A 21,695-nucleotide genomic window follows, 5' to 3' on the forward strand; every position below is an offset into this window, starting at 1 on the left:
ACACACATACACACACCCCTCCGCTGGAGTGCAGGCCTCCATTCAGTCAGTGCATTGTTAGGCCACACAATTGCTGGATCAGTATCAAGAGAAGCAGTGAGAAGACTTCGTTTGGCCACAGTCCACGTTTACACCAGATTATATAGAATATAAAGCTCCTCCCTTAGCTCTCCTCCTCAATTAAAAAAATTAAAAAAGAGCACACCTTCACAAGCCTCACATAGTCAATACTCAAGTGCTACCATTAAAAAAAACACATAAAACTTACAATATTTGAGTTCCAAGAGCATACTATTGCATGTATGCCTTTACTAGTTTTACCAGAAATAGGTGTAATCAAATAAACTACTTTCCTCACGCAATGATTGTGTAAGTTTAAGAACTTGTGTCCTACTATGAGTCAACTATCGTAACTTAAAGTATACAGCAAAGCCCTGTAGTCAGACCAATTCATGTTTTGAGAAGTTAAAAAACTGAACACTGGTATATTCTCAAATGTCTGTATCAGACTTCAAATTGACAAATTTTTAAAGCATATGTATGAAAACCAGATTGTAATCTCATAACTAAAAACATTATATTGCATCATATAATTAACAGGATCTGATGCACCCGAAAGCCTAGATCTATACAGTTCTTTCCAAGCAGAGAGATGAAGGACGAGAATTAGTTGTAAGAGTGACTTGCTCACAAATGAGCCCAGCATAATTGCTATGAACTCCACAACATTCATGCAAGTTAGATTTAGAAGAGCAGTTTTTAACTACAGTGGAAAAAAAGAGTCAACTTCCTCCAGTTTGTAAAAGTAAAGCTTGAAAGTAGGAACTGAGCAGGGTAGTTTGAGCAAAAACAGCCTTCAATTGTAACTTAGTGTCCTAGTTAAACATTAAGGTCTTAAGAGATCTGCATCTTATTTTTTTTTAAATAAATTACTGAAGCCAAAGTTTGTATGAATTGAAACTTGTTCACTCTTACCTTGAATTGAAACCTGTTCACACCTACAATCCACATAGGTCCATCTGACTAAAAGCTGATCATACACTAACACCATCTGTACCACTCAAAAACGAACACAACTATTTCCTGAGTACAGACAGTTTGAGAAAAGGACAGGTGAAAAATGAAACACAGGACTTGACTGAGGTGTAGTAAGATGCCTTAAACCTTAATTCCGGGAAAAAAAGCATACCAACTCCGGAGTAAAAGGACAAGTAAGATATTTTATCCCAAGTTTTACAGAACCTGCAGCCTTGGAAAAAGGGCACTAAGGTGCCCAAAGCCATCCACTCTTCCCTCCTTGCTGCTGGTCTGCCTGAGGAAGCCCATCATCTTTCCAAGAAATCTCATGCTACACAGTATGACACCCTCCTAGCACCACAATGTCATCTCCAGGGGGGACGAGAACTTAATGACACTACACGACATCGTTATGTCCTGCTCTGCCTCCATTGCTGCCAGCCTGGGCCACCTGCACCTGGAGAAGAAGGGAGTTTTATGGATGCTCATTTCTAGAGCAAAGAGGTCAGAATTGGGATAAAACTCTCAAGCCAGGGGACCCAAATGTCTCCATAAAAGCTTTATACAGTCCACAAACCTTCAAATAAACGACTACAGGCCTGAAAACCTCAACCTTAGAACACAGTACTCATTTTTCAGTTTACAAAGCAGCTTCAAAACCACCTCAAACAGAACTGAGACCAAAACCAAGTCACAGGACACACACTGCATGCATTTAACCACACCACTTTCCAGCCAGAACACCAAGCTAAAACACGCAGGCACAGCTGAACGCCTGCTTTAGTCATTGACACCTATTTTAGCTGTTGCCTCCCTAATCTTCAGCGAAACCAAGGCTAGGCTCCGGTGTTCCTCATCACCCATCATCTCACTCTTTGCTGTCATGTCAAGCCCACAGCTGCATAGTTTCCTGGCAAGTGTGAACCAACTCCCACTTTGATGACTGATTCAGACCAGAATAAGACATGCTTACAAGAAATATTCTATTAGCAACTTAAAACCAATCTGCCCACCCCAGCTGCTTGTTCCCCCACAACACCCCTCCAGAGGCTGTGGCCCTGCCAGTTATATCAGTTCGTTAAACTAACATGCGCCAGTGCAGAGTCATGGAAATATCCAGGTTAATAAAAAATGACTTTTCATTTACCTCCTGCCCCCTTAACCAAATCATTTAGTTGGGTCAATGAGAAGAATAAGTAGAATAATGTTTCCTCTCGCAGACATAAGACGACTACTGATTCAGGCATATCTCAATTATTTTATAATTTAATGATTTTATCTATGTGCCTCAGTAATTTGGGGCCAAATAGTAAAAGCAAATATCAACCTATTAACATGAGTGGGGCACAGCTCAGCAGAACACAGATTTTAATTTCTGTAGGCATCTGATACCGAAGAGTTCCCTTGAGCTGGCTAAGCGCCCAGAAGTTATTAAGACAGCCCACATTTTCTCTCTTCAAAATGTCTTTGCCAAAACACAAACCAGTTGCCCCCAGTGGGTCCTGCACAGAGATGAAACGATCAACACCCAGACGCAGAAGCGCAAGACAGAACATGGAGCCCATTTGGGTACGAGCTGCCTCAAGGCACCAGGGGACCAGACAGATATAGGTATATAGATACAAAAAACATGCTTGCCTTTGCACACAGTACAGAGGGGTTTGGCAGAACTAGAAATTAACGTAAATGCTAATGTAGATTTCTGCAGAAGGTGCTCTCTGGCTGATAGGTTAAGCTGCGCTCTGGCTGATAGGTTATGCCACTAAATACATGCAGTAAATTGGTCGTGGCACACCTAATTTCCCTAGCTTTTCATTGATTAACTGTTAGGCAATCCTTTACAGACTTCTGTATTTCAGAAGAACTGACATGGCCAGAGAATTATAGGACTTGAAATGGTCGCATCTTCCCCCCCCCACCACATTAAAGGAAGCAAGCCACAAAACCTGTGAAGAAAATTACATGAACAGCTCAATTTGAACATATCCCACTTTTTCAAAGCCTTGATTAAAAGTATTAATAACAGCTGTCCTGTAAGCACACAATGTGGCAAGGCATGGTTAGAAATTACACTCTTTCCTTCTCCCAAAACTCTCTCTCTATTAGTGGGGATAGAGACAGAACAAGTTACAGCAGAAGCAACTCCACCAACACAGCAGAAAGTATTTCTGACCATGTGAATATTTTGATTGAACAGATAAATACTTTTATAAGACAAATACTTTTATAAGACATACATATGACATTTGTGCATATTTATAGTTTTCTCAATTCTGAAAGTGGCTAGTGTTCTTGAAAAATAATATTACACACACACATGGATTAAGACGCCCTTGCATTGCAAACACAACGTTCTAAAATTTGCTCAAAAATTTTGCACACTCCCCAACTTCTTATCTAGCATGACCTTATAGAGTACGTGCTGAAAAGATCACAAAAGGAAGAGTTTTGAGGGACCGTTTTTCTGTCAAAAGCTACTAAAAATGCACATATCAAGTGAATATTAGCAATTTATGTAAACAGAAAAATACAGCTCTGTTCTGCGACCTTGCCTACTAAGATTCCACTCTCACACCCAAAGTACTGTAAAAGGGTAGGGTTTTTTTTTGACCATCCAAATGTAAAAGGTGAACAAATGACCAGGCAACATGACTAAGTTTATAATGCATATCTTACTGCAAAACACTGTAACTACAGAGATACAAACATAACAAAAAAAACACTTTTATAACTGAACTTTATTTTAAAACTGTAATTTGACTTCTCTGCAAAAGATTGAATGATGCTTATGTAATAAAATCATAATAGTTTATTAACAATTTCTCTTTCCATTTTTTGTTAATTCAAAGTCTAGACTTCAAAACTTACAATCAAGTCAATTTTTTTTAGATCCACGTGGAAGGAATTTGTTTTCTTAACTTTGTACTTACACTATAAAAATGGCAGAATATATATAAGCACGTTTTCGGATTGAATTGTGATAACAGAAGATGTTACTGAATTTTCTCTTTAATTCCACAGTAGTAATGAAAAAATTACCAATGTTTAACTTCTAAATTAACCAACTGTTCTAACTTTTATTTCCCCAAAGTTCTGTTAATTCCTTCTATTCTGTTCTTCCAGAAAAAAAAAACACACCATACTGAAGTCGCACCAAATTAGCATTCCAGCTGTGACAAAAATCTCCGAAGAAACTTATGATTTTCCTTGCAGCCAAAATCAGTTTAGAACGTTAACCAGAAGTTCTTAATCAGTACTAGTTACTGCTTCACAGAGAGTTACACATTTCTTTTCTGATAGTAGGTGTGATATAAGGCTCATACACCACATATGAAACTGCATGAACATCAAGAGAGATCCACTGGCAAGTTCCAACCAAGATTAGAGCAATAAAGTGACAAAAGAAATGGATATCACCCCCATAAATAAATAAATAAATAAATAAAATGTCAGTTTCAAAAGGAGAACCTGCAAGTTCATGCTTTGCATTCTTCCACTATACTGAGAAACAGACAATTGATGACCATAAAACCTGACCAATAATATAATTGAAAATCAATTGAAAAGTTAGATAAGTTCAAACTTAGGAAATCTTATTTAAAAATAGCTTAATTATTAAAATCATCAGTACTACCAGTAACTTGTATGCTACACAGAACCACGTTCATTACTATAGGTGAAGGTACATACAACACAGTTATTTATCACCCATTAAAAATGAAGATCAGTTACAGCTTCAAGTCACTCCCAATATCACCTTGCAAGGTAGGAAATGAAAAACAAATTAATCCAGCAGCTAGTTCTTGTGCATACAGAAGCAAGAGCTGAGCTTCTAAAGAAATGGAGTTTCTCTAGCATCTGATTTTTGCAGAAGACTACAGATGATTGATTGGGAAAATTTTATTTATGAGCTCTATTTATGTTGAGAGTTCCTTTCCTAACTAAGGCAGGTTGGAGGTGAGGGGAAGTCATCAGCTACACTGAGAGAGTATCCCCAGGAGAGTAAAAAAGTATTATTTTTATTTAAAACAAGGTTACAATTTTCTTTTTAATTACGCAAATAGCTTTGAAAGAATCACTATTTCAGATGCAAGATCAAAAATAAACCTGATGGATATGAGAAAACATTATAATGCAATCTAAATGAGACTTGCACATTTCATTAGGTAAGAAATGTTTAAAGTCTTTATTTCTCATCATCAGATCTTTTCAATTTCATATAATGCAGAATTTTAGTCTGCCTCATTAAAAGCAAAGCATGAATTTTTCAAATAAGTCATTTTTTTCCTTGAAACACCAAGTCTTAAATTAATCTGGTTGAAACGAAGTTAGTTTCTATTCCCTGAATGGGGTTCATACTTGTAATCAGATTCATACCTAAATAACACTGAAAAAACCTGGTCTCTGCTGTTCAAACTTATTTTGCAACTAAGTACCATACATACAGGAAATCCTCCTACTTTTCAATGTTAATATCTTACAGAACTGAAATCTTGGTTTGGATCACTTGTTTGCACCTTCTCCATTTAAGCAGAGTATATTTTTAACATAACATAAAGCACTTACCCTTCTAACCGGACATCAGGTAAAGATCTGTTGAGTGCAATCATTTCACTTGCCATTAAGTTAAATTGATTTATTTTAAACATTTCTTTCATTTTTTCTTGCTCCTCTTTTGGAATGACCACAGGCTTCCCCATCTCTCCAGGTCCTTCATGCGGTTTTTGTATGGGTTCTGGAACTAAAAACAAATAGAACACTGGTAGCTACTTTTATATTTCTTTACATTTTTTTTCCAAACCGTAGACTGTTCCTGTTTTGAAATGGAGTTCTAAAAACACCAGGTTTTGGAAGTGAAAACAAATCTTTGTACTTGGGAGTTTAACAGATGTAGTTAGATGCTACTCAGAAACCACAATTAATTTGAAAAAAAAAAAAGTAAGGGTTTATGCCAATCTATCAACATATTCTGGAACAACAGACATTTATGTAAGTAGGTGTTCAATCTTCAGAGTCTATAACACTTGACATGTTTAAAACATAGAAAATTTAATATCAAACATCTGACCAAGCTGGGAGAAAGGGAGGAGGAAAGGAAACCAAACTTTTGAAATAAGTTGTTTTATTGTTTTTGTTTGGTTTGTCTTTTTTTTTTTTTCCCAATTAAAAACAATCATCACAACCATTTAAAACAACTTTTGTTAATTTTTCTTTATAAGTATTCATTCACTTTTCTCCTGAACTAAAATACTTTAAATGTTCAAATACTGGATTTGAGAGGTATTACTACCTTACAAGTTAAGCACAAGCTTTAATTTAAAAAATAGTAAGTTAAAACCTAAACAGAAGAGCAGGAAATATTTTAAAAATTAAGTCACCCAAGCCATCAGTAATAGGCCTAGCTTGAAATTATCTTCAATTAGTTGCGAGGACAGCACACTAAAATTATACCTTATGCCAAGAGCAAACAAGCATGTAAAGGATAAAAATAAAGAAAATAAAGTAAAAGCCCAAGGCTTCCATCCTTGCTGAAACACTGAAGAACTGAAATATAAACATACTAATACTTAGAACATCTACATACACTAGTGAAACACGTTGCTGGTTTGCATTTAGCATTAATCAGTTACAGCCATAATGTGTTCCATATGAGAAATTTTCAAGTATCTTACGCAACTCCACTAAAGCAGTAGCATTTAGCAGAGAAAATCCTCTGACCACAATGGTGCTTTCTTTCTACCACGCTCCCTTTGACTGCGAGCTGAGCTATACAACACTGGAAGTTGCCAGACATCCAGTTGTACACTGAAAATTGATGGAATCATTATGTCCAAGTAGATCCTGAGCAGACTGGATTTAGGCATGTGCTTTAACCATGGTCTAACCTGAACAAGCAGTTTGTTTTGCCTTGTTACTTCTTAAGAAAGTACAGGTTTAACTTCATTGCTTCAAAAACATCTAAACTTGCTAATTTGCAATTGTATAAACTTTTAAATTAGAATTTATGCTTTCTTAGGTGGCAATTAAGATAAAATAATATACATTTAGGCAATTAGTTTGGATTAGGTTTATGTACTCAGCTTTTTATTATGTAAATATTAGGCAATTATGTTGTCATAATTGTATTTTTATTAACTCTACAGAACTTTATTTCCTGTTCAGATGAACCTATATACTGAGTGCTTACCATACCCTATTACCTTTTGTTTAATAATTTTAAGTATTGTTACATAAAAATATGTTTTAAAGTACCAACAGTATCTTTCAGCATTCTCAAGAGTGAATGTCTTATCATATTTGTGATTTAGAATAAAAAAAAAAAAATCTTGTTTCATTTACACTTCCACTTGTTTCTTAACTTTGACTAAACCAGCCCAACTGAACAGCTAGCTTAACTGAAGACTCTGATCTTTCACATCTGTAGATCTTGCTGTCAGATGCTAATTTAACACTTCAGTGACCTGGATCCAGGTGTACGAATCTCTCAAATTCTTCAGTTCGATTCTTAAGTTTCATTAGCAAATACATACAACTGGCTGACACATTTTACCTAAATTTTTTTGCCCTTTTCTTTCCCTGGAGAAAAAGCCAGCAGCTTGCTGTGCAAGCATGGAGATGACTTTCCAAGGAGAGCTAGCCATCGGCTCTCTCAGGTTTCTGCATTTACAGTCACCTGTTTTCTCACAAAAGCATGTAGTACGTATAAATACAAGCCAGCAACATTCTCCCACAGTGACTAACACAGGTATTGTTAAAAAAAAATATATCCAAACTGCAGGGCTCTTTTTTCAAGTTAACTATGAAAAAAGCCTTTCATTCGAAGGAATACAGGCCCATACTAATGGCATACTCCTAACAGACCATTAAGCTACAGTTACAAGTTTCAGCCATGATGGAGGGGATGAGCAAAGGCTTAAACCTACAACTAAGTCATCCCATCCTATTCCAGTCACAGATGCCCTCCTGGAGGAGCGAAGAAACTCCCAGTACACCCCAGACCCACCCCAGCTCCCCTTCCCCTCAGCATCTCCACGCGCCCCTCTTACAGCCTGCAAGGGCCCGTCCCCTTCGGGCTTCGCCTTTGGGGCCCTCATCCCCACATTTGCACCATTTCAACTACCAGCCCTTTGTGTCACCAGTCACGTAGACCACTACATGGTCTACACCCACCTTGCAGTTCCCCGTAATCATCTGCACTGACTTTCACAGACCTGCCAGTCAGCACCCCAGAGCCCAAGACAATACATCCAGCGACACTACAGACACGTTCTCAGTCGTCCTTTGACTCTGATAGACTGAGAAGGAAAGCAGGCAGGGCCCTCTCACTAATTTGCTCCAATAAAACTGGTCTTCTGGCCAGCAACAACTGCAGTTACTGACAAAAATACTCACATTCATTTACTGTTTCTTATTTTGAGCAGTTTGCAAAATATAACAGTGGTATACATACGACCCAGTATTAGACGCATCAGGTGAAGCTCATAATTTAAGATGCTAATATCTTATGCCATCAGTACCAAGGGGAAAAATTTTTCCTCAAAGACAACTTAGGGCATGTTTTTAAGTCTTATTCAGGAAAATAAACTCTTTCCATTTTCTGTATTAGAAACCTAAAGAAAACATCCTTCTAACTTCTTGAAAGCCTGAGCTGGCCAAAATTATCTTCAAAATCCCCTGCTCCTACTGAAATATTTAAGATTAAATTTTCCAACGAAGCAAGCATAGCTTAAAATAAACCTACACTCTCTTCAGAAGAACTTACTCATATGTTCTGTAGGTTCATTAAATGCCATGCAATTCTTCCACAAACTGCAAAAAGAAACTACGTCGTAGGCATAAACAACAAGACTATCAAATTCAGAACACTTCAGTAATTTATGCTGAATCAAGAAAACTAAATCCACTATGGAAATTAATACGATAAAAAAAATAGAGTGAGAAAATAGATTTTTATAAAAGTTTCACAGAAAAAAATAGTTCTAGTGTTATTCGAGGAGCTTCTAGGCACTCTAAGTGAGAATAATCCCCAAGACTCCAAGTCAGTAACCTACTGGAACAAATAAGAGTATCAAAGATCAAGCATGCAAGTAGGTAAAATAGAAGTGTCACAATATCAACTGCAACCACTATTTCCAGCAGACTTCTTTCTGCACATAACTTAGTAAAATTCAATTGTTAAAATAAAAAAAAAAAAAGAAAAATATACAAAACAATATCCTTTTTTTTTTTTTTTTAAACAAGCGAATCTAAGAAAATACAAAGATATGAAGAACTCTAACATACAAAAGTTAGGGAAAGGCTAGAATGAAGACTTTATTCAACTAAGTAAAATTAACATTGCATGGCAAAAGTCACAAAGCTAAACTTTAAAAATTGCAGATTTTCCCCTCATCTGACAGATTCCTTTTAATTCATTGGAAGAAAAACACGCTCTAAATAGAGAGAATTGTAAGATTCTCAGTGTTTCATCTGGTGCACACTGTTCAAACCTAGCTCAGAATTCACTGGATGTTTAACCTGAAGGCCAAGGTATCTAATTTTACTATTGATGTTGGAATACTTACTGGAAGACTTGAATTTATACTGTATACATATAGCCTCAATGTGTAAAGTCATCTGAACTTTCATCATCATCAATATCTCAAAAACAAGTGTGATGATATATACCAACTTCAACTGCTGTTGGTCAAGAGACAAAAAATCCTGTTTGCATGACAACTCTAAAGAACCCTGGTACAATTTTTATGCTTAGCATCACACAGAAACTGTGTGTGAATCCAAGATGTGGATCAGTTCCTTAAAAACACAGTATCAGTCTTATTCTCAAGAAAATTTCCCAACTTCCAAAAGCAATGACTGAGTTCTGACAAAGGACATGCTTTCTACGTAGCCCCAATTCATTTACTGAAAAAGAAATCCAAAAGATACAGTGTAAGCAATGAAAACTGAAGTCCCTTCTGCAAAAGCGGGACAAACTAAAACCTCTGAAATGTTTGCATGCAGTTGTGGAAACAACAGTTCAGCGTTACTAAGCACGGAAATTCTACATTCCTATACATTACTATTCTCTGCGGACATTTACCAGCCTCTTTTGAACACGGGGGAGCAGGGAGGAAGAACATTTCCTTAACATCTCCCTAACGTTATTCTGTAATAGAGAAACATTGTATTTAAAATATTTCAGAAAATTTCACAGGGAGGTCAAAGCTGTCCATACCAGACATCAACGGTGGAAAAAGCTTTTGTGTTAGAAAGCACTAATTAATCTTTAATACACTTGGCTGACTAGACTAAACATTCAGCATCACTGCATCAGTTCCTATAGCTGCAGTGAGACATACAGACATAGCCTTTCCAGTGGAAGAGAGACCATATTACAAATGCAGATGTTTCATAAATAAACTGGAGGTGGTAGCTGCCTGCAGTTCTAAATGCCTGTGCTAAGACATTGCAGAGGTTAATTCTGCCTGCACCAACCCTTTTACCCTACGTGATCAATGATGACATCCGTAAAACAAAGTTGGCAAGGTGAATGGCACTGGTATTCAAAAAAAAAAAAAAAAAAACAAAAAACACTCAGCTGGTACCTGAAAACTAAGAAGACAGGAACAAAACAGAAAGCTTATATGAAGAGCTTTAGTAGTGAGTAACACAGCTCACTTCCAAAAAAAAAAAAGCGATGTATGCACGTTTGTACATACATATATACACACACAACCTCCCCTCAGATTTGTCACTTTTACATCCACTTTTATTCTAGTTACGTAATAAATTCTTTTTCATTACAACCTAATTTGGTCAGAGGATCACTGTCCTTTATTACTACATTTACTGGCCATATTTTGTCTTTTCTGTGTGTTTTTGTTTTGTTCGTTTGCTTTTGAGGTGAGGAAGGTGATTTGTTTTATTGGTTTACCACCAAGTCTAGTGCAGTTAACAAGGCTTTGTTTCACTCGTAGAAATGCAGAACATGCTTTTTATTATGTTAACATTAGCTGGCATTTCTGAACTGCTTGTTGCTTAGTTTTTTTTTTTCATGTACCTTTTTGCTTAAAATTTTACATCTTAAGTAAGCACTTGAGTTTGCAATCTAAACCTGAGACAGAATGTGCTTGTTTCCCCAGTCATTAGAAAAACACTGAACATTCTGCAACACCTAAACGCTTATGATACTATATTGGTGAGACAAACATAAAATGTTTAAAATGAATGTAACAACCATATTTTAAAGATTACTTTGGCAGAAAACTTACCATCTCCAGCAGGCAGCCCTCGTTCTTTTTTCTCATCACATTTGTTGCATTCACTGAAGTAGAGCAAAAGGAACATATCCAGAAGGACCCAAACCAAAGAGGTGGCAAGGACCACCTTGCAATATGCAAATTTTTTCATGGCACTTTAAGTCAAATACAAAAATTAAAAAAAAAAAAGTATAAATAAAAATATCAACAGGTTGCTTTAATCCAGTTTGAGAGACCACGTTCTATATCTGGAAAGAAAAAAAAAAAAAAAGTAAGTCACAGAACATTACCTGAGGGCAGAAGCTAAAAGCAGAAGTTTAAACTACATTTTAAAGGTAACCTAAGTTAATTACCAAATGCTGTATGTATCAAAATGAATGCTTTGGGACAATGAAGGCAATAATACTCCAGTCTTTTACTATGGCAACACTCAGAGCACAAACCATTAAAATGAGTTTCCAAAACAAAATGCTCTGCTGAGTCACTGAAGAAGAGAGTAACCATCTAAAGAAAATTAAAAGGAACCCTCTGGACCCTTTAGAAATCTGAACAAGATGAATGAATGAAAACTAAGCACACCTTAGGAAGCAATGTACCAATCAGGGCTGAGCTAAAATCTCTGGTGCTTCCCTAATGTAGTACGTGCTGACTTTCTGTGCCCATAACTTGGAATGCTTGTCTACAAACGTCAGTATTTTACATACAGCCCAGTGGCACATTGCACCTTAACTGTAAAGACAAATGCTTTGCTTTCAGCAAACCAAAAATAAACCTCCTTTTTGGTAAAATGAACAGTAAACAAAGTGAAGAGAGTACCCACCAGCTGCTGTGTTCACTTACTAGATGTTCAAAGCTAAAGACTTCAGCTAGTAGTTTTGACAATTAAAATTACTTTAATGCTCAAGTATAGAACTGCTATGCATTTTTCAACACATATTAAAATTTTAGAATTCAACCTCTGAAATTGTTTTGTCCGATTTGAATTACAAAAATTGAATTTGAATTACCAAAACTGCTTATTTCCATAAGTGACTTTTCTGGGGGGAGAGGGGAGGAAAGTCAAGAACAACTTTATACATAATTTTATTAATGTAAGTGAATAAGTATGGGTTTTTTTTTTATTATGATTGTTTTTTTCAATCAATATTGTTATTGTTTTTTAAACCAAGAGGTTCCCCACCAGTGCTGAGATGTTTCAATATAAAGTACTCCCGAAGTTATTTCCACTGGGAATAATTTACTAGTTAAAACCTGAATTACAGATATTCTTAACTTGTGTAATAATAAACTGAAAAAAGTCTTCAAAAACAGACTAGAATTTAAGCTTATTGACATAAGCACATAGTTTCTCATATTCTTTCAGCATAAACTGAATAATTTATCATAAAGAAGAACTTTAAATGTAAGCCATAATCATGGAAAAACCGCACCAAAAAATCTGTATCAAGAATACCCTTCCTTTAGTATTTCATGATCATGACTTGGTTCCTGTTCCCACCCACCCCCACTTCTTCCTCAGGGTCAGTGCTATGATAACTTTGTTCTAAATCGTTTATATTCTCCTTTTATTGGCTGCAGACATATCCATGTCTACATCCATCCCTATACTCTTAAATGGCGTAAGTTTCAACGTCATAGCAATGTAGGAGCATCTAGTCTTTTGCAAGAGTACAAGGGCATATATCCCTTTTCTTCCCGCACAGATGTGCAAACACCAAGAAAGGGTTCTGTTTAAGATAATCTCAATTGTTTGGGATAATCTCAATTTACATCTATACAGTTTTGGTAATACTGGGATGACTACTTAACATGAACTGTGAAAGTGTCTTGATGATATAATAACTTGATGATAAATAGTAGATGAAATATATCACAATGTTTTGGTTATGTTAAGAAAAAAATACTATTTTTTTTTTTTGTAGATGCAAAGATGGGCCTAAACTCTGGATTACAGAGTTGCAGTATGAAGTTCTATAAAATCATCAGCATGATGATTAGCAGCAGTGAAATCAAGACTCTTATCTGTTAGTAAGAAAGCAGAAACCAAAAGATAAACCATTGTGCCATTATACAGTATCTGCCTTGTCATCTTGAGTGCTGTATGAACATCCAGTCTTGTGATATCGAAAAGAATATAGAAAAGACAAACAAGAAGAGCAAAAAGGCAATGACCACAAGAAACAGCTGTGTTGCAAGATGTAAGTGGAGAGACTAACATTCTTCCTGGCTGGAAAAGACATAAACCTAAACAGGTAACAGGTCTATAAAATCAAAAGCTGTATAGAGATGGTACATAGAGAAAACTGTTACCCATTTCTTTCAGTACAAGGAGGAGGAGGAGTCAGGTGAGTTTAGCAGCAAGAGGCTAAGAAACAAAAAGGCATGCAGTGGAACTCCCTGCAGCAGTTCCCTGCCAGTGCTGCAACTCTATTCACCAGCTATTAAGTACCAAGTCTTCATCCCTAGTTCAGGGGCTCTCTGACTTCAAATCACTGCACACTAGGAGACTATAGTGAGGAAATAACATTACAAGTTCCCCTGTTCTCTTCCCTAGACAAACACTATCAATCACTGTCAGAAACAAAATACTGTATATACAGACAAACCTGTCTGACGTGGCATGACTGTAGTTAAACTCTCCATGGGACAGGTTTCTTCCTTTGCTCTAATTGGGGACAACACAGAAATAGTCTGGAAGAATAATCAAGTTATACTATTACCCTACTTACACCTAAAGAAAACAAATGCTAATTAAACTAACTCTCTTTAAAGAAATTACATTCTTACAGTCTCAGACTATAAAAAGATATTAGGCTACAAAGGAAAAGTATAAAATGCGCAAGAGCACAGTGCTTATGGGTCCTCAATTTAGCGAGACACCAGGAGGAGGACTGTAATCTAGAATTTCTATCCGTAAAAGACCAACTGGATAAAGTGTCCTAAAGTGCATAAACTGGCATATCTGCCTCTAATGTGAGAAAAAAAAAATCCTTTGAGTCCAGTGAAACATCAAAAAGACACTCAGTTTAGTGGCAGCCCACGGGAGGGAAACTTCACAGAGTATACACAAATTGAATCATGGATCTCCCAGTCCGTTTGGACACGTGCCTCTTCAGTGGCACCAGATGGCAGGTATCTGAGAATGCTGAAGGAGCAGACTGAAGCATGACCTGGAGAAGCAGACTGTCAGGTGGGTGAACTGCAGGCTGGACCACCACGCTCTGTGGGTTTTGACCGGCAGTATGAAGTCCAGATGACAAACATTCACTACTGGTGTCCTTCAAGGATCAAAACTGGACCTAATACTGGTTAACGTCTTTACTCCAAGGCTGGGGGGCGGAACAGTGTCCCCTCAGCAAGGCCACTGGTGACACCCAGCAGGGTGTCCCGGTACCCTGGTGGGGTACCCTGGCAGAGAGCAACTTTAACACAGATCACCACTGCACCCTTACAGCAAAGGCAGCCAACTGCATCGATGGCTATTTTAAGCAAGAGTATAACTAGCAGGTTGGCAAAAGTGCGATCCTCCCCTCTGTTTGGCACGTGTGAGATGAAAGCTAAGTACTGTGCCCATCTGGGGCTCCCCAGGCAATACTGCAGTGTAATTTACCTGTCTTGTAAGTTTGGCAGTGAGCCATGGAGACTATTAGATGGGGTTAAATGATGTAGTAGAAGGTTGATAGAGTGAGTTTTCTTTTTTTATACTCCTAAAGGAGAAGACTAAAGCAGCTATTTAAAGGTTCTGAAGGTCTACAGCTACCTAGCAGGAGGATGCAGAGAAAATGAATGCAGACTTCGTGAAACTGGAGACAACGACCACAAGTTGGAACATGGGAAATACAGGAAAAGTCTTTTTCAAGGGAAAGGGAAGAGACCTGATCCCACTGGACCTGCTTTAAGCAGAAGGCTGGATGAGATAACCTCCAGTCAACCCTTCCAAACTCAATTATTCCATGATTCTAACAAGGTTAATCAGGGTCATAAAGGCATGAAAACCCCCAGAGAAGCAGGGTCCATAGCTTCTCCGCATAATGTTCCAGTGTTTGACTGACCTTGCGGTGAAACATTTTTCCTCTAGGACAATGTGGAACCTCCCTTGTTTTAGTTTATAATTACTGTCTCATTCCCCTGCCACACTCCTCAGAAAAGTCCTAGGCTGTGCCTTCCCAGCACCCTTCTAATACCTAAGAGAAGATTAAGTCCTCCTGAAATGAGCTCTTCTCCAGACTAAAAAAGCCCAATTCCCTCAAACTCTGCTCAGCACCCTCAGCCACTTCAGTCCAAGCCCCAGCCATCTCAGCGGCCTTTGCCTAAATCCCTTTATGTTAAGAACAGCTGGGGGAAGGGGAGGGTGGACACAGGATTTAAGATGTAGCTAGTGGAAAAAATTGTGCTATCATATGACAAAGTGGATTGAGGAACTGAAGTGGATTAAATATAATCTCCCCTCAGAATAGTTTTAACTTTCCTGAAGTTTTTAACTTTTTACTTTGTTGGGTTCACTATGCACTTTACACAGCAATTCTGTCAGGAAGTGACAGGGAAATGATTTACAAGCTTAATAACTTAAAATCATTCCTTTTGTCAAAAAATAAAGATAAAAAATGCTGGCTTAAACAATTTAAACAAATTACCACAGCAATAATACCAAACTGTTTAAGTTTAATAACTGCATTTGCTACTGTGTGATCCAATAAATGGAAGAATTTTGCAAAAGCAGGTATTTTTCCTCCCTTCAAAACACTGGATAATGTTCACATGAAGTACACTGTTTCACGTTACCACCTATTTTTTTTTACCAACACACTTGGCATGAGAGGAAATGCTTACTCTTTTCAGTATAATGACTGCTGCATAGTCATGTATTTTTAGCTTCAGACCATCTTCATTTTTGTTTATACTAGTGATCAGTCTTCAACACAACTCTTGGAAACACAGACTTGACAAAGGACTTCATTGCCATTATTGAACTAAATCAGGATTCTGCACTAGATGCAGAATCTAAGCCAAAACAAAGCTGATCTAAAGTTTGTATTCCAGATTTTCAGATATGAATAAACAGAAGTTGGCACAAAGTAAGGGCTCATCAAAATTGTGACATAATATTTGATATTTCAAATCAAATAAGGCATCAGTATCAGTTTAGACTACATGGAAAATGATTAACTGAAATAATTTTCCTTGTAAGATTGATAGCTACACAAAGCTGAATGTTCAGTTTCTCAGTATATTTAGTAATGTGGTAGAAAAGACTGACATACTCTAGGTAACATATAGTAGGCTTATGTACAGGTTTTTAAACAAAACTTAAAAAATGAACCAAGTGCAAATTGTCAGCATGATCATTGTCTAAAATCCCATGCATCTCAACTATTAATGAGGTCTACCCACTTGAGTGCATCTATATTTGGAAACAGAAGCGATGCCAACAAGAGACTCAGGTTTTAGAATTATTTTTCCTGTGCCAATACATTTTTCTTCTTTGTTACTGTTCCTTGCACAAAGCGTTAGTGTCAATACTATAAAAAGCAAAGGTAAAAAACATTCAGATCAAAGGGGCAGCCTGTCACCTGTGGAAAACAGGTGTATTTACATGAAGTGTCATCTTCACAGAAACATAAGTGAATCTGGTAAATTTAATCAGAAAAAAAAAAAAAAAAAAGATAGTGGATGCCAGAACTCCCTTCTGCTCATACAAAGAACTACTCATCATTGGGCTATACTCATTTGATGAATTTTGAAAGGTTTTAGTATTCAAGTCATCTGTTCTGTACAATTCAGCAACAGCAAGTTTTGAAGAAGTGATGAGAGAAAACAGATCATACTAGTCTGAGCAGTAAGAGAAAAATTCTTTAAAAACAAACCTACTCTTCAGAAAAGTCTGAGAAACGTAGGTCAGCATAAAATCAATTTGTTCTTGCTCTGTCTAGAAAGATTACACTTCATTCATCAGAAGTGAATTTTCAATTCAGAAGTCAATTTTTTGAATTAGCCATTTGCATAAAAAAATGTTTCTAAAACTGGCAGTGCTTGGACTGAAGGAAGAATAAAAAAGAAACATAGGTGTAGGCGATTACATTTTCGCCAAGAATGAACTTAATACACAAAGGCAGAAGTTACTATTTCAAAAAGGCTTTCCTACAAATAAATTAAAAGGCATTAATATGCTTATAAAAACAGATGCTCTCATGAGATGAAGATCCAGCTCATCACATAGAAAAGCGATGTCATAAATGGAGCAACAGATAATGCACTCAATCCACAGTTTTGTCAAAGTTTGGAACTAAGTCACTGTGCACTCGAACCAGGCCTCTAATTCTCCGAATTATCTAAATAGTCTTCACTTAACCTCTAAGCCTTATGATTAGTTCTAAAGGCTTCCAGAAATATATATATGGAAGTAACATTTCTAGCTTGAATAGAAAGTTTTCAAAACCAAGCTCTTTCAGTTACAAGAAAAATAATTTAAAAGACATAACTATTGTGGTAACTATTGTGGTACTTATCCTTTTTCAGAAACATCTTACCTACAATTATTTTCCTTCTGAAAAGAGTTTATGGTTTTGCAAATTAGAGTACTTAGCAGTTTCTCAGATAAGTTTGTAAGCAGCACTTATTATCTTGATTAAAGCTTCTCGGTATTTGAGAAATCAATCAAGCATTTGGTCAACACTTCCAAGTAGTTCACAGCACTATACAGATCCTCCTGATTCTCTTCCTAATCAGTGCTATTCAGATAAAAATACCATTTGCAGATTAGGAATAATATGGTATAGCCTAAATATTAATTATGCAAGAAATATAGCTTACCTCTATTTAAGAAAGATGCAATATGTGAAAATTAATTTCCAACAAGGGTAGGGAAATGGAAGTGATCAAACACCAAATAGAATAAGAACAACCGTGATTACCTAATCTAATAGAATTGGGATGGCCTCTGTAATCCCTTCTGCAGCATTCTGAAACAACCACTTCATGAAATTTTAAAGCGTGATAGCAAAAAAGTCTCATAGTACATGAATATAAGATATAATAACTAAATGACACAAAACAGGCATAAATGCAAGAACATTCAAAAGGACAGCAAGTCGTCTAGGCATACAGTTTATTAACATATAGTGTATATTAATACTGCATTAACAATTTTCTTTCTGAGAGTTATTTCTATTTAAGGTGAGGATGATGAGGATTAATACGGAAACTAACGTAGATAAGGTGATTGCAAGAAAAGCTTTAAAGGTTTATAAAAAGACTTAGGCTGATGAGAATGCTGCTCGGACAATCTGGGGACAAACTATTGAGTAACCTTGGTCCTAGATCTAGATGGACAATCTTGACACTGCTGTTAAAAATGATAAGTGATAAGGTAGGAAGACAGAGATGATCTTGTGAATTGGAGTAAATGAATCAAGATGACATTTAATAAAATGTGTGTAATAAAATAGCATGTATTTATGTATAAACCACAGTAACTCTGCTTTCAGCTGAAGTTTCAATAAAGGTAAGAGTCAAGAGTGACACTGTGAGCTGCCACTGTCACCTAGCCACATATAAAAGAGAAACAAGATTCTTGGATGTATCATGTAAACTATTCTCTTTCAATAAAAAAAAAAAATAAAAGGACAAACTTGACCAAACAAACAATGAAAAAAAAACACACCACTGTATAAGCACCAGTATTTTGAAAGGGAAGGGAAGGAGATTTATGAACTCAGTAAAGTAGATGTTTCGAAGTAGAACCCAGTGGCTCTATAAAAGACCACTGCAGGGGACTGGACACAGTGACCCAGGCAATTCTTTCCCCTCCCAGTCTTCCAGCCTGGAATTCATAGAACAATTATGAACATAAATAAAAAGGCCTGTATCAATTGCTGCCAGCAGCAAAGCAGATGCTGGATCTTTGTCACAAGGCTCTTCCATACCAATTGAGTGTTTGTGGGATGTTTTATTTTTTTCTTGGTCATTTAAAATGGAAAAAAACAGCACACTCGCACATAACCACACTCGTGGATTCCCCTAATACCAGATTCTCCCAACAGATGTTTTTTGAGAATAAAATAAAAGATTGTTTACAGAACTCCTCAAACTAAAGTCTTTGAAAGGCTTTCTTAAGTTACTTCTTTTCCCCATGCCAACAGTTATTTGTTAGACTGACTTCAAGAAAGCTCCATCTTGCTTACAGGAAGAAACTGCAATAGGCAAGGTTTCAAAGGACTGCATGAAGAATATTTTTATCAGATAAAAGTTCAAAACCAATTTATTCAACTTTTGGAGTTGTATTCTTTTCTACAACAAATTTTTCTACACCAGAAAAAGAAGAATAGACCCAATTGGGAGACAATATATTCCCTATCAGAACATCACTGTAAATATTACAAGAGCTCAAGAGGATTGCTAGAATTTGGAAATCAAGAATGCAATAAAAGTACAAAGACTACTGCTGTCATACGAACAGCTGAGATTCACTAGACTCCTATGATTTTAAAGTAGCTTTCAAATGACTGAGCCAACAATTGCTCTAATTTTTCTGTCTGCTCTCCAGGTTGAAGGAAAATTAACTAAAAATAGACAGATTTATTCAGGAACCCTTCAGACATTTCCATTCTCTCCTCAACTGCTTTGTGATTTAAAATGTACTTCTATTATGCCCAGTGAACAATCAGTATACATTACTTCATATGCCAATCCTACACAAAAAAATTTACACATATAAATCTTTTTACAGTACAGCTTCAAGCATCACGAGTACATAATTAGTCCAATTTAATTACAACACATAACAACTTGAATACAAAGATCTATAATACCTTGAAGCTAATAACAGTAACTTTTTGCACAGGCATTCAGCTATTAGGTATAATAGTACTGGCAGGTAAATTCAAACCACCATCATTCAAATCTTTTCCTTCCTAGGTTGAACACAGCCTGTCCTGACAGCTACAGAATAGGCAATCCTTTTAGGAAAGCAGATTTATAAGCCAATAGACAGTTGTTTCTTTTCCTGCAACAACCACAGCCTTAAATTGGGCTACTGACAGCTCAGATGCTAACAAAGAGAAAACATTCCTCGTCAGAGCCATAGCTACTTCACATGCACACTCTGGGAGGGCTACTGAGTGCGCTTGACTTAGAGTAACAACCAGCCAGAGAATACAGGCAGTATTTTCATCAGTGAGTACTGCAGGCAGCATGAAGACAATAAGTGATTCACGAGCGAAAAGCTTTTGTTATCAGCAGCAGCAAGTGAGGATTTTCATGTCAGCGCTAGGAACGCACAAAGCTCATAAATCCCTGACACACACCAGTCAATGCCTGAAGATGCATCAGTGAGATTTATCTACCTATCTGAGCCTTCTGCTCCCCTTTACCTAGTACTTGGCTTTTCCACTAAAGCAACACTCCTCCTGATCAGCATCTCAGAGCTATAAACTGACTCTAGCCTTTGAGAAATCCCTAAAGAGCTGCAGTGGATGGTATTCTAACCCCAAAACTGCAGAACTAGAAGAAGAAAATCCAGTTCCCATCAGCACAGGTGTCACAGGTGACCACCTCCATTTCCTCAAGAAAATTAGTCCCGTCACATGGGCTACAGACCTTGCAAGTTTACCATTAGTCAGGAGAAAGAATTATTTAAAACAAAGTAATTTTTTGTTTCACTATCAGAGACAAATGCAGGCTCCAAGGATCTTTGAAGAAAAAAAGCTTCACTATCCAAAATTGATATTACAAAGCTATAGTCTCACAATAGAAGGTAGAGATGAGGCCATTAGTATACTCAGCATTTGTTATCTGCTACAAAAGTTTTTAAACACCTCCATGTATTTTAGATCCTCAGACTTTTGACATGACGTAACAGAGCATGAAGGCTTCTAGCCGAAAAACGCATCCCTTGGCCTTACAAAGTGTGTGTTCACTAAGACCAAATGCATGCAAGCACTCAGGAATTTCTAAGAATCGAGAAGTCGAGTCACACATTCCAAAGTAACTATTTTAAATCATTTAACAGGTGCAAGATGAGCTATAAAGTAGAACTAGCTAGCTGACAGGACTTTTTTAAAGTTGAAATTCCTGCTTAAAAAGTGAGATTTTCTATTGAAAACAATCTTCTTTAAGAAATCACATGCACAAGATTAGACTACATAGCAGGAAAAAAACACAGAAAGCCGTTCCACATTCTCAATGCTCGTATCTTCCATTTTCCTTTACAATGTTTCTGCAGTCTGGAAAAATCAAATTTTATTCAAAATTTTTTTTTAAAGTTCTGCATTATAGCGTCAATCTGAAAATTCAGTTTTTACCAGCTGAGGCTGAGCTAAAGTGAATACTCTCCTCTTCAATAGATCACTCTTCATCCAGATGTGTCAAATACTCAACAATTTTCTGCAGATGATTTTCTTCAGTCTGCAGATGTCAACAGTTACAAATGTCAGGTAATAT

At 36.7% G+C, this 21,695-nt stretch overlaps 1 protein-coding gene across 3 annotated transcripts in view; it reads right to left on the reverse strand.

Moving 5' to 3' along the window:
- GALNT1 (polypeptide N-acetylgalactosaminyltransferase 1) overlaps positions 1–21,695 on the reverse strand; it is an 83,001-nt gene that overhangs the window by 32,749 nt on the left and 28,557 nt on the right. For all 3 annotated transcript variants that reach the window (XM_066992615.1, XM_066992614.1, XM_066992613.1), the window contains 2 exons: positions 11,271–11,506; positions 5,584–5,758 (listed from right to left, as the gene is read on the reverse strand). In XM_066992615.1, coding sequence (XP_066848716.1) covers positions 5,584–5,758; positions 11,271–11,409 — 314 coding nt within the window. In that variant the 5' untranslated portion in view covers positions 11,410–11,506. The remainder of the gene's footprint in view (positions 1–5,583; positions 5,759–11,270; positions 11,507–21,695) is intronic.

Source organism: Anser cygnoides, chromosome 2, assembly GCF_040182565.1.
Source record: "Anser cygnoides isolate HZ-2024a breed goose chromosome 2, Taihu_goose_T2T_genome, whole genome shotgun sequence".
NCBI classification, from domain to species: domain Eukaryota; kingdom Metazoa; phylum Chordata; class Aves; order Anseriformes; family Anatidae; genus Anser; species Anser cygnoides.